This window comes from Vombatus ursinus, unplaced genomic scaffold (genome assembly GCF_900497805.2).
Source record: "Vombatus ursinus unplaced genomic scaffold, bare-nosed wombat genome assembly UNPS02014789.1, whole genome shotgun sequence".
NCBI lineage: Eukaryota > Metazoa > Chordata > Mammalia > Diprotodontia > Vombatidae > Vombatus > Vombatus ursinus.
The window spans coordinates 20,337,305-20,351,254 of NW_020954567.1; the positions used below are offsets into that span (position 1 = coordinate 20,337,305).

The 13,950-nt window shown below is 36.5% G+C and overlaps 1 protein-coding gene across 1 annotated transcript in view; it reads left to right on the plus strand.

Moving 5' to 3' along the window:
- Nucleotides 1-13,950, plus strand: part of XPR1 (xenotropic and polytropic retrovirus receptor 1) — a 220,640-nt gene that overhangs the window by 145,503 nt on the left and 61,187 nt on the right. Inside the window, exons 7-9 of the mRNA XM_027868455.1 lie at nt 416-497; nt 2,909-3,099; nt 3,283-3,462. Coding sequence (XP_027724256.1) covers nt 416-497; nt 2,909-3,099; nt 3,283-3,462 — 453 coding nt within the window. The remainder of the gene's footprint in view (nt 1-415; nt 498-2,908; nt 3,100-3,282; nt 3,463-13,950) is intronic.

Genomic DNA, 13,950 nt, shown 5'->3' on the forward strand with positions numbered 1-13,950 from the left:
TAAAACCGGGCTGCTAGCTATTTCTTAGTGTACAGTCTTTCACCCACTACTACTTTTGTCTTTGCACAACTTCCATGTTTCAAGTATGCTGTCTCCCACCTCCACGTTTTAGAATCTTAGAACTTCCCTCAGAGCTAAACCAAAGCTTTCTTGATTTTCACAATTATTAATATTCTTGAAATTATTTGTATTACTTGTATATAATTTGTATTACTTCTCTGAGAATGCTTTAACTCTTCCCTTACCTCCCAGCAGAATGTAAGCCCCTTGACCACAGAGACTATTTTGTTTTTGCATTTGTGTTCTGAGCAGCTACTATTTGGGGTTGAATTGAACTGAACTGAAAAATCATCTTATGATTTTAAGTATTCTCTGCTATTTAAACAAATTGTTTTTTCTCCCTATCTATCTCAAGCCTGCACCTGCATGGACTACTTTCAGAGTTGGCCTGTATTGTGGAATATTCATCGTGCTGAATGTTGCCCTTGTGCTCACAGGTAGGTATCTTCTGTCTTGAATAGAATTACTTTTGGTTGAATCTGAACCTTTGAATATGTGAGCATAGAGAGATATATATGTACACACACACACACACACACACACACACACACACACACACACATTTTGTATATGTTTATCCCTCTGTAAGACAAAATCACCAAAAAGAAACTTTGACTATTCAGTTTGTGCTTATTTTTTTTTTGGGAGGGGGGTGTTTTGTTTTGTTTTGTTTTTTGGTGAGGCAGTTAGGGTTAAGTAATTTGCCCAGGGTCACACAGCTAGTAAGTGTCAAGTGTCTGGTGTGAGATCAGATTTGAACTCAGGTCCTCCTGACTCCACTGTGCCACCTAGCTGCCCCTATAGTGCTTATTAGTTAAAGATACTTTGGTATACTTGCTTCTTTAGAAAATAACCAAATGCTTATTTTTTTTTCCTTTATAATTCCTTTATAATTCTGTACTTTCTATATATAGTAATATGGATCTTATCTAAAGTTTAGTTATTCAGCATCTTCAACTCCATAAAGTATAGTAAAGTAGTTACTTTACAACATGTTTTCCTCAGTGGTATAGTGGAAAATGTGCAGAACTTTGGAGTTAGAAGGACTCAGGCTTCGATCAGTTTACTGCTTGTGTGACCCTGGGCAAGTCACTTTCTGGCCCTCATTTTCCTCATATGTGAAAAAAAGAACTCAAACTATATATGCTCTATAGTCCCTGCCTTCTCTAAATCTATAATCCTGTTATCCTGAAATTCAAATTAAACAAACAATTATTAAGCACATGCTATGTGTAGATTGCTATGATGTATGCTAGGAGAGTTAAAAAAAAGTAGGTAAGACACCATCGTTACCCTTGTGGAATTTATAGTATAAGGAGGGAATGTGACACACACAGTCCATTATAATGCACATTGATACATAAATTCCTTGGAAATACACAAACCAAAGTGTTACATAAAGTTTCAGAAGGAAGGTTCTTAGTAATAGGAAATCAGGGAAGAAATTATGGCCTTTGAATTTGGCTTTAAAGGATGGGTAAGCATTTAAATAGCTGAAGTAGTGGAAGAAGGACATTCTTGACATAGAGTGCAGCATTAGCAGCGTTAGAGACAAAGAAGTATGTTTTGTTTAGAAGCAGAGAGTTTGGGACAAATTGGCTTAAATTTATGGCATATAGAGGGGATGATATCATATAAGGAAAGAAAAGTAAGATGTGCAAGATTGTAAAAAGCCTTGAATATCAGGCAGAAGATTATTAAACTTCAGAGGTCAGAGAGAACCACTGAAGATCTTGGAGCAGATGAGTGATATGATAGAATGGACTAGTCTAGTAGTAGTATGAAAAATGGATTGTAGAAAGGAGAAAATAGTGATGAGAAGACCTATTTAGAAGCTATTGCAGAATTTTGGGAGGGTCAGTTATGAGAGCTTGTTAGTAATAAGGGCCTCATGACAGTGACAGTTGAGATTTACTGATTAGATATGAGAAGCAAAGGGGTGTGTAAGATATCAAGATTTTGAACATGGGAGAGTAGATGAGACTGAAAATAATGAAATCAGAAGAAATAGAAATTTGTTTTGTTTTAGGATGGTAGGGGTAGAGATAGATAATAAGTTTGGTTTTAGACCTATTAAGTTTCAAGTGCAAATGGAGCACAGATAGGTAGCTGGAAATGTGGGTCTAGAGCTCAGAAGAAGGCATTACATAGAGGGTTGTGTGTGATCTTCATAATGGTTGTTGAAGCAGTGGGATTGACTGATATTTTCACAGGAGACAGTTTAGAAAAGAGAAAAAGTTGAAGGTTAGAACCTTAGGGAAATATAAATTAAGGGGTTGAGAAGGGGATAAAGTGCCAGTGAAGAAATGTTTAGAGTGGTAGGAGAAGAGAAACAGTGGAATATATTCCTCTGAATTAAAAGGAAGAGAGAGTGCTAGGGCACTAGAATACATTTTTTTTATCATAATCTGACTCAACCAACTGAAGATTTAAAAAATAAAAATATTTTGTAAAACATTTGGGAGGTAGTATGATGTAGTGGAACAAAGATAGATTTGGAGATAGAACCCAGGGTATACCCTGGTTCAGCTACTTACTAGCTTGAAAACTTGGGTTTCAGTTTCCTCATCTATAAAAATGAAAGGGCTAGAATAAAGTAGTTCAGTGCTAGGCTAAAGGGCCTTAGATAGCATCTAGTCTAATCCTTTCATTTTATAGGTGTGGAAAATGAGGCCCAGAGAGGTTGTGTACTCCTTGCAAGGTTTCACAGGTAGCAAATGGTAGAGCTGAAATGTAGTGATCACACTTGAGGTAAAAAAGGTTTCAGTGGAAATTGAAAAGAAGAAATAGCTTTTTAAAAAAATGTTATACTTTATATCATTAATCATTAAAATTAATATTCCTTTAGGTGCATTTAAGCTTGGTGATGATAAGATGATATGGCCTCTAGTAAGAATCTATCGAGGTGGCTTTCTCCTAATTGAGTTCCTTTTTCTATTGGGCATCAACACCTATGGTTGGAGGCAAGCAGGAGTGAATCATGTGCTCATATTTGAACTCAATCCCCGCAACAATTTATCTCATCAGCATCTCTTTGAGGTAATTAGAACAAAATATAGTTATACACTTTTAACACAGTTTAGATATATTAAATATTTTCTTGACTTATTTGAATCTGTTGTCAAAAATACTATTATGTTATCCTTCTGACAAAAAGCAATTTAGAGAAACATAAATAATGGGATATAATCAGTTTTGTCCTTCTTTCCTCTTCTTCACCAGATTGCTGGATTCCTTGGGATATTGTGGTGCTTGAGCCTGCTGGCATGCTTATTTGCTCCAATCAGCGCTATTCCCATACAAGTTTACCCACTTGCACTATATGGATTCATGGTTCTCTTTCTCATCAACCCCACCAAAACTTTCTACTACAAGTCCCGGTTTTGGCTGCTTAAACTCTTGGTAAGTCTGGAAAAACCAGATATAGAATTTTAAGCATGATCATGAATATAATTTGAAGCCAAAAATGTTTCCTAGGCATGACCTTATACACAATTTTATTTAGTTATCTCTTTCCATCAATCAATCAATCAATAAGTAAATGTGAGTGTGGATACACATACATATATATGTATATTTAAATAATTTTGCAATCAGAGCTTAGTCATCAATGAGTAACTGTTGCTGAAGTCATAATGATGATAACTTTTGAGAAACGTGACAAGTCCGTATTAGAATTTGTGATAGATGAGAGGAAAGCTGAGAAATAGTTTGATATCCACCCTAGATCTTTAGAAATCAGATTTTAGAGCATTTAGAGAAATATAGATCAGAGCCCATGGACTAAAATTCTATAAGGTTTGGTAGTCCAAATGGGCATCTCTGAAGACTAAGCAGGAAATTTTGAAGATGCAAAGAAAAAAATTCTAATGTAGAGGAAAATGGAGTATTGTTCAAATATTTTCTCCCTGACATTGCCACCATTCTAATGCAGGCCCTCATCACTTCATGCCTGGACTATCACAATATCTCCTGGTGGGTCTGCTTGTCTTATGTCTCTCCCCATTTCAATCAACCCTCCATTCATCTGCCAAAGTGATTTTCCTAAACACAGGTTCAACCCTGACACCCCACTCCCCAACTCAGTAAACTACACTGACTCCCTATCACTTCTAAGATCCAATACAAAATGCTCTGTTTGGCCTTCAAAACCCTTCATAACCTTCTCTTTCCCTACCCCCCAAACACTTTTCCAGTCTTCTTTCATCTCTCACAGACTCTCTGATCCAGCAACACTAGTCTCTTTGTTGTTCCATGAATAAGACATTCCGTCTCTCAGCTCTAGGCATTTTCTCTGGCTGTTCCCCATACCTGGAATGCTCTCCCTACTCATCTCCCCTTCCTCGCTTATCTGGCTTCCTTCAGGTCTCAACTTAAATCCCTACTTCTCCAGGACGTCTTTCCCAACTGTCTCTTACTTCTAGTGCCTTCCCTCTGTTAATTATTTCCTATTTATCCTGTGTATAGTTTGCTTTGTATATATCTGTTTGCTTGTCCTTCACATTAGATTGTTAGCTTCTTCAGGACAGTGACTGTCTTTTTACCTCTTTTGTATCCCCAACTTAGTACAGTGCCTGGCATGTATTAGGTGATTAATAAATGCTTATTGATTGACTTGACCAACTGAAAAGACTGCAGTGAATATATAGGAAATTCATTGATCAACTTACATTTTTAAAAGGCATGTATAAAAGATGAAGCAATGGCAGGTAACAAAAGATAAATATAAAAATATAGCTTGGGCAGTTAGGTGTGATCGTAGATAGAGTGCTGGCTTGGAGTCAGGAAAATGAGTCTTCAAATCTGAGTTCAAATCTGGCCTCAGACACTAGCTGTGTGACCTGGGGCAGGTTGCTTAATCCTGCTTGCCTCGGTTTCCTCATCTGTAAAATGAACTGGAGAAGGAAATGGCAAACCATTCCAGTGTCTTTGCCAAGAAAACCTCAAATGGGGTCACGAAGAGTCAGACACTACTGAAAAACAACTGAATAAAAAAATAGTACAGTCCTCTGATAGTGTTAGAACAGTACTATTCAAATTACTTTATAGAGCCAACTAAATTACTCAAGACAAGAAATATCAGAGTATATAGCATCAGGGTAGGGGTTGGGAGGCATGTATCTATGGGATCTCAAGCTATACCACCAACAGTAATGAGCAAAGCTATCTGATACTAGATAAAAAAATAGTAAAGCAGACCAGTGGAATAGATTAGCTGAGCAGGACCCAGAAACAAATACACATAGCACTCTAGTTTACAGTAAATCCATGAACATAGATTACTGAGACAGAGACTTTTTATTCAACAAGAACTGCTGGGAAAACTGGAAAACAAGTTAATAAAAAATAAATTTAGATCAATGTCTTATACCAGTGGTATTAAACTCAAAAAGAAATGAGGGACACTAAACCATACATAAGGATCTCTGTGGGTTTGACTTAGAAAATTACATAATAATATTATCTGTAGTATATTTTATGTTTATTTTATTAAATATTCCAATTATATTTTAATCTGGTTCAGACTGCACCTGGGAGTGTAGTAGGTTGCATGGGGCTCATAGGCCACATCTTTGACATCGCTTTCTTATATCATAAACATATTAAGTGCCAAATGGTGGCACTATCCAAATATCATACCATATCAAACAATCATACCACAAAAAAATCTTGATTACATAATTTTAAATGAAATTTAATATTATTTTATAATTTATGCTTTAATAATAATATAATTTAATGAAACTTTATATAAAATTTTAAGTCATTGTAGCTATACATCATAAAAAATTTGAGATTAATGATAAATCTTTGCATTAAATGTCTTTGATAATAGGCTGATGACAGAAATCTCTAAGGAATTGACAAATAATAAGATAAAAGAGCCATCCCTTGATAGACATATAGTCAAAAGATTTGGTTTTCAAAAGAAGAAATATAAACTATTATATCCACATGAAAAAAGTTCAATATCAAGAATGATGATAATTTGGAACTTGAAATTTAAAAAAAAGAATAATGAGAAAAATTCAAATTAGAATAACCCTGAGCTAGCATCTCACATTCATTGAACTATCAAAAATATCAAAAGATGGGAACAGTTATTATTCAGAGAGTTTGTGGGAAGACAAGCATGCTAATTTTTTTGTTGACGGACCCATGCATTGAGTCAGCCATTCTGGAAAATAATTTGTAATTATGGGGGAAAAAAAGTTACTAAATTGTTCTTATACCCTGAGATTCTACTACTGGAACTACACCCTCAAGGAAATTATTGACAGCAAGAAAAGACCCAATATACAAAAGTGTGCATTAACAACATTATTCACGTTAATTAAAATATTAGAAAAATGTTTAAAAAGTTAAAAGTATATAACCAATAATTGAGGCATAGGTGAACAAATTATAGTAAATGAATGTAATAAAATATTGCATTAAGGAAATTACAGATATGAAGAATTCAGAGAAACTAATGAAATGATACACTACACTAATGAAATGATACTGTGTGAACAAGGCAGACAAAAGGACAATGTACACAAAGACTACAATATAATTTCACAGTAAGAAGCAAAAATATCTCTGGTCATTGTTGACACTATATTATTCAAATACATCCTTTTCTGTTAACAAACAATTGAACTTTTTAGAGGAGGTTCTTTGTAGGAGGTTTGGGTGTTTCTTGGGAAGTGTCACTGTCTAAACAAAATGTGTCTCTTTTCCCATTATTTATTTTTAAAGAATAGCATCAAGTGGGGCAGTTAGGTGGCACAGTGGATAGAGCACTGGCCCTAGAATCAGGAAGACCTGACTTCAAATCAGGCCTCAGACATTTATTAAAACCCCAGTTGCCTTTTCTCCAGTCCCTCCTTCCCTCTCCCTGCCAAAAAAAAAAAAAAAAAACCAGCATCAAATTTTGATTTAGCTGAGCCTCCTGAGGACTGCTAAGAACAAATAGAGTTTTAGAGATTTTTTTTTTCCAGGGAGAGGATAGCTATATTAGGAAAAAGAAGAGGATCAGAGATAGGGTAGGAATGTTGTTGAGGGTGAATGGCATGAAGATGACTGACAGTAGAGAATAAAAGGAGGAACCATTCAACTCATGTTTGGCATTTTTTCGTTTTATTTTTTTCCTACCAAGGAAAATTATTATTTAATTTGAAAGCACAGAAAAATAAGGGATTATAGGGGATTCAAATCCAAGACAAATGGGGAGATAGAGAATGCTTCAATGTCCTTGATGAGTTCAAGTTACCAGGCTCAGATTATGTACATACCACTGTCTTGAGAGAACCTGCAGATGGGATGATTAAGCCACTTTCATTATCATCAGGAATTTGGGAGATTCGCTATAGGACTAGAGATAAGCAAATGTCTTGGTTTAGAGAAAAGGGAAGAGAATAGAATCTGCAAACTGTAGGCCAAGGAAGTTGACTTAAATTCCTGGTAGAGTTATAGAATTTATTATTAAAATAATGGCTGATAAACATCTTTGAAAGGAAGATCACAAGGATTTAACATAGCTTCATCAAAAATAAGTCATACTGGACTAACTGCTAGTAACAGCATTATTAGATTGGTAGATAAGGGGAATACTGTCAATATACTTTTATCTAGATTTTAGCAAAGCATATGACAAAGTTTTTCATGTTATTCTTGTGTACAGGATCAGTAAGAAATAGGTTAAATAGTAGTGCATACAATTAGGTGGATTCAGAATTGGTTGAATGACTGGACTTAAAGACTAATCAGTAAAGGTTCAGTGCCAACTTTAGGTGTCCTAGGATCTATGCTTGGCCTTCTACTGTTTGATATATTCATCAGTGACTTCAATAAAGGCATAGATTGCAAGCTTATCAAATTTGCAGTTAAAAAAAAAAGCTAGGAGGGATAGCTAACCTGTTGGGTAGGGAAGTCAGGACCCTAAAAATTCTTAATGACCTAGAAAATTGGGACTCAATTGAGATGAAATTTAATACAGACAGTCATAAAAAATCAGTGTCAACTATAGAATGGGTAAGCTGTGACTGGATAACAATTTTTCTGAAAAAAAAAAAAAAAGATCTCGGGCTTTTAGTGGACTGCAAGCTCAGCATGAGTCAACAAAGCTGGTATAATCCCAAGTTACTTTAAGAAGAGTTATAGTATCTAGGACTAAGGAGATAATAAACCTATACTCTGCCCTGATCAGACCTCATTTGGCACACTGTGTCTGTGGTCTGTGCACTACATCCTGGGAAGGACATTGAGAGTTGGAGAACATCCACAGCAACGTATACAGGATTGTGAACATTTCAGGATCATCAGATATGGAAATTGATTGAAAAACTTGGTGATCTTTAGCCTGGAGAAAAAAAGTCTTGGGGACAGGGGAACATCATCACTGTCTTCAGGTCTTAGAAGGGCTCTCAGATGTAAGGGAAATTTTTTGCTAGTCTTCAAAGGCAGAGTGAGGTACAGCAGGTGGAAATAGCAAAGAAACCACTTTTAGCTCCCTTTTTGTAAGAAAAACTTCTCCACATTTAGGGCAATCCAAAATGCAGTGGGTTTCCCTACTCTTCCCTTCCGTTCAGTCCATTAATTCATTCTGTAAGTCTTGAAGCGAAGACCAGATAACTTCTATTTGGGTGAGTTATAGAAAGAGTTCTTACTTGTTTAGTTATGGGTTTTAATAGGCCTTTGAAATTCTTTCAAAGTCTAAGGTGCTATCTTTCTGTCAACAAGTCAAGATTTTGTCTCTGGCCATTCCTCCATTATTCGGTTTATAGCCTATCCATAACTCAGTGGACAGTTTTCATAAGTTACTTATTGTAGGTAAAAAAAAAAAATCACTTAGTCCTTGAAGAAAGATAGACTCACAGAATTGAAAGGGGCCTCAATAGCCCTGCAGCCCAACCTGTACCTGAATGGAGGTATGTATCCAGAACGTGTATGACAAAAGATCACCGAGATAACTTGTCCTCAGGTTAAGTGAAGGATTACTGTATTTCTACCAATCTATTAAGATGATATTAATTATTAAGAACTGTAAAGCAATATCTGAGAGGGAGGAATCGCCTTCTTCCTTGCTCATATATGTGGCAAGCTGAAGAAAAATTATTGATATGAAAAAAATGCAGGCACGTGGTATGTAGAGAGTGCTTCGTTCTGTCCCCATGGCCTGCTCCTTTCCCGGCTGCTTCTGTAAGTTGGATCTTTGAATGATTTCTCAGTACAGTCATAGAAGAATGACAGGGTACAAATCTCTACTTTGACTGTATTTCAGAAGTCCTGGGGATTATAAGATGTATGCCACATGAAAGCCACTGTATCTCTGAAATTATTTAGTCATGACTTCCCTACAGTATTTCAGTTACAGTACTCAACAATTCTTATCCTTCCATGTTAATATCTTTGAATATCCAAAAACATTTCCTCAGACTTCATAATCCGTTAATTAATTCTGTAAACATTTGCCAGTCAACTACTAAGTGCCACACACTGTGCTAGACACTGAGCAGTATAAAAGGATGACAGTCTCTGGTGACAGAGTCTGATTAGATCAGCCTTTGAAGTCCTCCTTGCTTGGTGTAAAACCTTCCCAAGGTCCACTCTACCTATGTAGTCTTTAAAAACCAGAATTCATCCCCTCCATGAGGAAGTATTGGAATATACTTTAAAAAAAACAGGAAGTGAATTGTTACTCTTTTTTGGGAGGAGGGGGGCTTTTGGAGATTATAGTTTACAGGATAGACTTTAAAATGGCAATAGTTATTGTACTGGAAGCTTAGATGAATAATACTGATTTTTCACCAGGAAGTGCTGAGAAGTATAATTGAGTTTATCCACACCCAATTACATTTTATATTTGGAATTATTTTTTGAATTTCTGTTTTTACCACTTTTTTTCAGTAAGCACTCTATTTTATTCAATAGTGAGCCAGTTAAGTTTTCACAAGTGTTATTTCTAACACTGCTTTATGGAAATAGAGCTGATTAAGATATATCACTAAATAACATAACTGTTTTCAAGTAAACACCAGTTGAGCCTATATTATATCTCTTATTTTGAAGCCCATCTCAAGTTTTTAATGAATTAGGAATTTGAAAGACTTGAGTGTTGCTGCAGTTGGATCATTGCAGGAAAAGATTGCATAGTTTTGTGCATTATATATTAAGTGAACATTCCCTCTATATATCTGCCTTTGTTGAGGAACAAGTTATGGTTCTTGCATGACAAATTACCTACACAGCTTATTATTAGCAGAAAGATTGCCAACTGCATATGACAATAAACAGTACAACTGCTGTGTGTTTAATAGATGAGTATTTATTGATGGAATGTGTTGGAAATCATGATACCAAAGGTAATACAGTAAGGAAATACATTGCTAATATTCAATGCAGAAAGAAAGTGTTGTTATAAGAATAATAAAACTTAGCAGGAATGAAATAGTTAAGTCCCCTGTAGTTGAAAACTCCAGTATTGATCAGCCTAATTTAATTTTTAAAACTTGACGTATTCTGTTCTTAGACTTAATCCTAGTGAAATTCAGCCAAGGATTTCTCCACCTGGTTCAATGCTTCTCTTAAAATTCCTTATCTCTTACTATTTAACAAAGAGCATAAAATAAATCATGTATTTTTTTCTTAGCTTGAAGTATAGTTAATTCACAAATTATGTAACAAATTGGTAGTCACTTATAACTGTTTATATCCAATATTAATTTTGGATGTATCAATCAAACATCTTAATAATCAACAGACATTTATTACATGCTTACCATTGTGCCATACACTATGCTAAACCCTGGGGATACAAAGGAAAAAGCAAACAGTGCTTGCTCTCAAGGAACTTACATTCTAATAGAGTAGATACTTGTCTCTAAATAGGTACATACAAGATACAAAGTCTAAGTAACCTTTGAGAGGAAGGTGCTAGGAACTGTGGGGACTGGGAAGGCCTCTTACAGAATGTAATATTTGAGCTGTCTTGGAGGAAGCCAGAGGTTTTAAGAGACAAGGGTGAGAAGAGGAAGAACACACCAGGTGTGTAAGTGATGTTATCCCCAAACCAAAATTTTCATTCATGAAGAGCTGGCTAGCTGCGCGCTCCTGAGCACACGCACACACACACACACACACACACACACACACTCTTATATGTGAACTTGATTTACTTGTGGTAAGGCTGTACATGCTAGTACAAAGCAAACAAATACCTTAAGTAAAATTATGTCCATTAGCTATAAATTTTCTATCCAAAATCTGAGTTTGGAATTAATGATATTTCTTATACTTGAAACTGTTGTTTAGTAGTAGAAGCATTTCCTTAGTTTCTAAGATTTTGTTGTTGTTTATAAAATGGTTTAAGTGACTGGTAAAATATCTAACTTCTATAATTTATTCATACATTGATTCAAGTCAAGTAAACTAACTCATTAAATATGTAATATATGCTAGGCACTGTGCTAAGCACTGGAGGCACAATACAAACAAAAAGAAAGCTCCTCTTCTCGAGGAGCTTACATTCTAATGGTGGAAGATAAAATATAAAAGGAAACTAAAGGCAGGTGAGGTAGGAGTGGGGAGGGTGGTTAGAAGGGATGTACCTTGCATGGCAATGAAATCCCAACAGTCAAAAGCAGAGCTAGGAAAGTAATGAGGATGACAGGCCTGAGGGAATTCTTAGGAAGCCTAATGTGAACTTGACTGGCTGGTAGAATTTCTTAGATACGTATTGATAAAATTTCAGTAAAAAGAGGAAAATATTTAGAAAAGCATTTGATACTCAGTAAGAAGAGCAAATTGTTCTTATGAGAGAATAAACTGAAATTCTGAAATCTAGAATTCTTCCTTTTTAAAGTACATAGACTATGCACAGGTCTCAGAAGCATGATATATTCCAAGTAGAATCAATAGTGTGTTTTTCCTCATTGCTTTTATAATAGTTCATTAATATTAGAGAGAAAAGTATAGGTATTTTTCCTGCTCCCATCCGTTTTACTCTACCAACTCCTTTCCTTGTCTTTTCCTATCTCCTCTCCAAATTCCTCCTTTTTCTCATTGCCCTCTCCTTTCCATTTGCTTCCCTTTCCTTCTTTCCTCCTTATTTTGTTCAGCATCTTTCCCTTTTGCTCCAACAAGGGCCCAGTCTACAGATATACCTTTGACTCAGTATCAGGAATTGCAGTTTGTTCTTGGCAATGTGAAAGAGGATCTTTGTTCTTGACTGCCGCCACTTTATCACGTGATGGTGCCCTAAGACTGAGTCAGATTCTCTTTTCTTTATGCCGGCTGATGCTATGCTCCTAACTATTTTACTCCCTTTGAATCTTTTCCTTACATTTCTCTTTGCCAGAGGGATCATAGATTTAGGGCTAGAAGAGAACTAAGACCATTTGATACAACCCTCTCTTTTGTCAGAAGGGAAAAACCAGAGATATAAAATTGTCTAAGGTCACACAGTGACAGCTGGAATGTGAACCCAGGCCCTCCAACTCCATGTCTGCTCCCTCTGTTTCTGGTACCACATTGCATAAGGATAGATTTAACCACCTAAGTTTGGGAAGCTCTTTTTAAAACATTGATACGAACCTGTATGAGACGGTGGGATGTGATAGAACCTCTTCATTCAGGAGGTTCTTTGTAAGGAACAGGTCTGAACTTAGGACAGGCCTTCAGTAGTAGTTTTGAACAGAAGTTAGATTCCCACACAGCTTGCTTTAGTTCAAACCCATATCCACACAACCAAACCAACCTAGCACAATCTAGAATCAGAGCCTATCATGCATGATTGGTTAACAAAGTGGAGATTTTTGTAAACCAGTATTTTCACTCAGGTTGAACCTGTTTTGCCTGCCAACTGGCTTTTTTAGTGTGTTTACCAGAACAGGGGTTCATGTATAGAACAAATCTTTGTGAGCATTTAGACAGAGAGCTATTGTGTTGAAATTGCCAACCTGGATGAGAGATGCCCATAGACAACCGGGTAGAACAAAACCTAGTAGAGGATCTCAAACTATGATAGAGCTGGAGCTGTGAATACTAGTAGTTTGAGTGCCCTCCTGGTGAATATTTAGAGTAAAGAAAGTAGGGTAAGCGGCTAGGAGGTGGAAGTCCATTTCCTGTTGTACAAGGAAGGAGTAGGTCTGCATTGCTAGGGACAAAGGTGCCTGCCTCTTTCACCTCACATAAAACTGACCAAAATAGCCTATGAGGTTATGAGGCTAAATAGGTAAGAGAGGTCACTTGAACATTTGCCGTGGCAAGGTATTAGAATGACACCCATTCCACCAAAATGTCATATATGTCCCTTTTCTAATAGTAAATAGTTTTCTGCAAAATCATAATGTCTCATAACCAGCATGTGGGGGCAGCTTTTATGAGGCAATTTCATAATGAATGCTAGGGATCCTCATCAGTGTAGCAATGCTGACTCTTGCATCAGTGTGAGCAAGATTCTTCCACACCCCTTCCCCATCTTGTCTGGGCACTGAGGAGATGTGTATCCATCGGGTACAGGAGAGGATTTGCTGGAATGAAGTCATGAGGTAGACTCCAGCCAGAAGACGTCCTGCAGAATTTCACACTTGATAATGATCTTGTATGATAGCACAGAATCATCGACGTGGAAGAAGCCCCAGAACGAACCTGCTGCAGCCCACTGGACTGAAGTATACTGCACAGCCCAGAGTAACTGCAGAGGGGCAGAGGAGCCCTCCACCTCCATTCCATTTTGAGAGTGCTTAAATTTCATGACATCCAGTCATGACAGCCCTTCCTTTCTGTTTCCTTCATCTTCTCCCTCTGACTCTCCTCACCTTTTCTCTCCTCACAGCTGCCCATGTAACTCACTTTGAGCCATGATATTGAATGAACTGTTACCAGGTATTCATGTTTGTCTGTGAT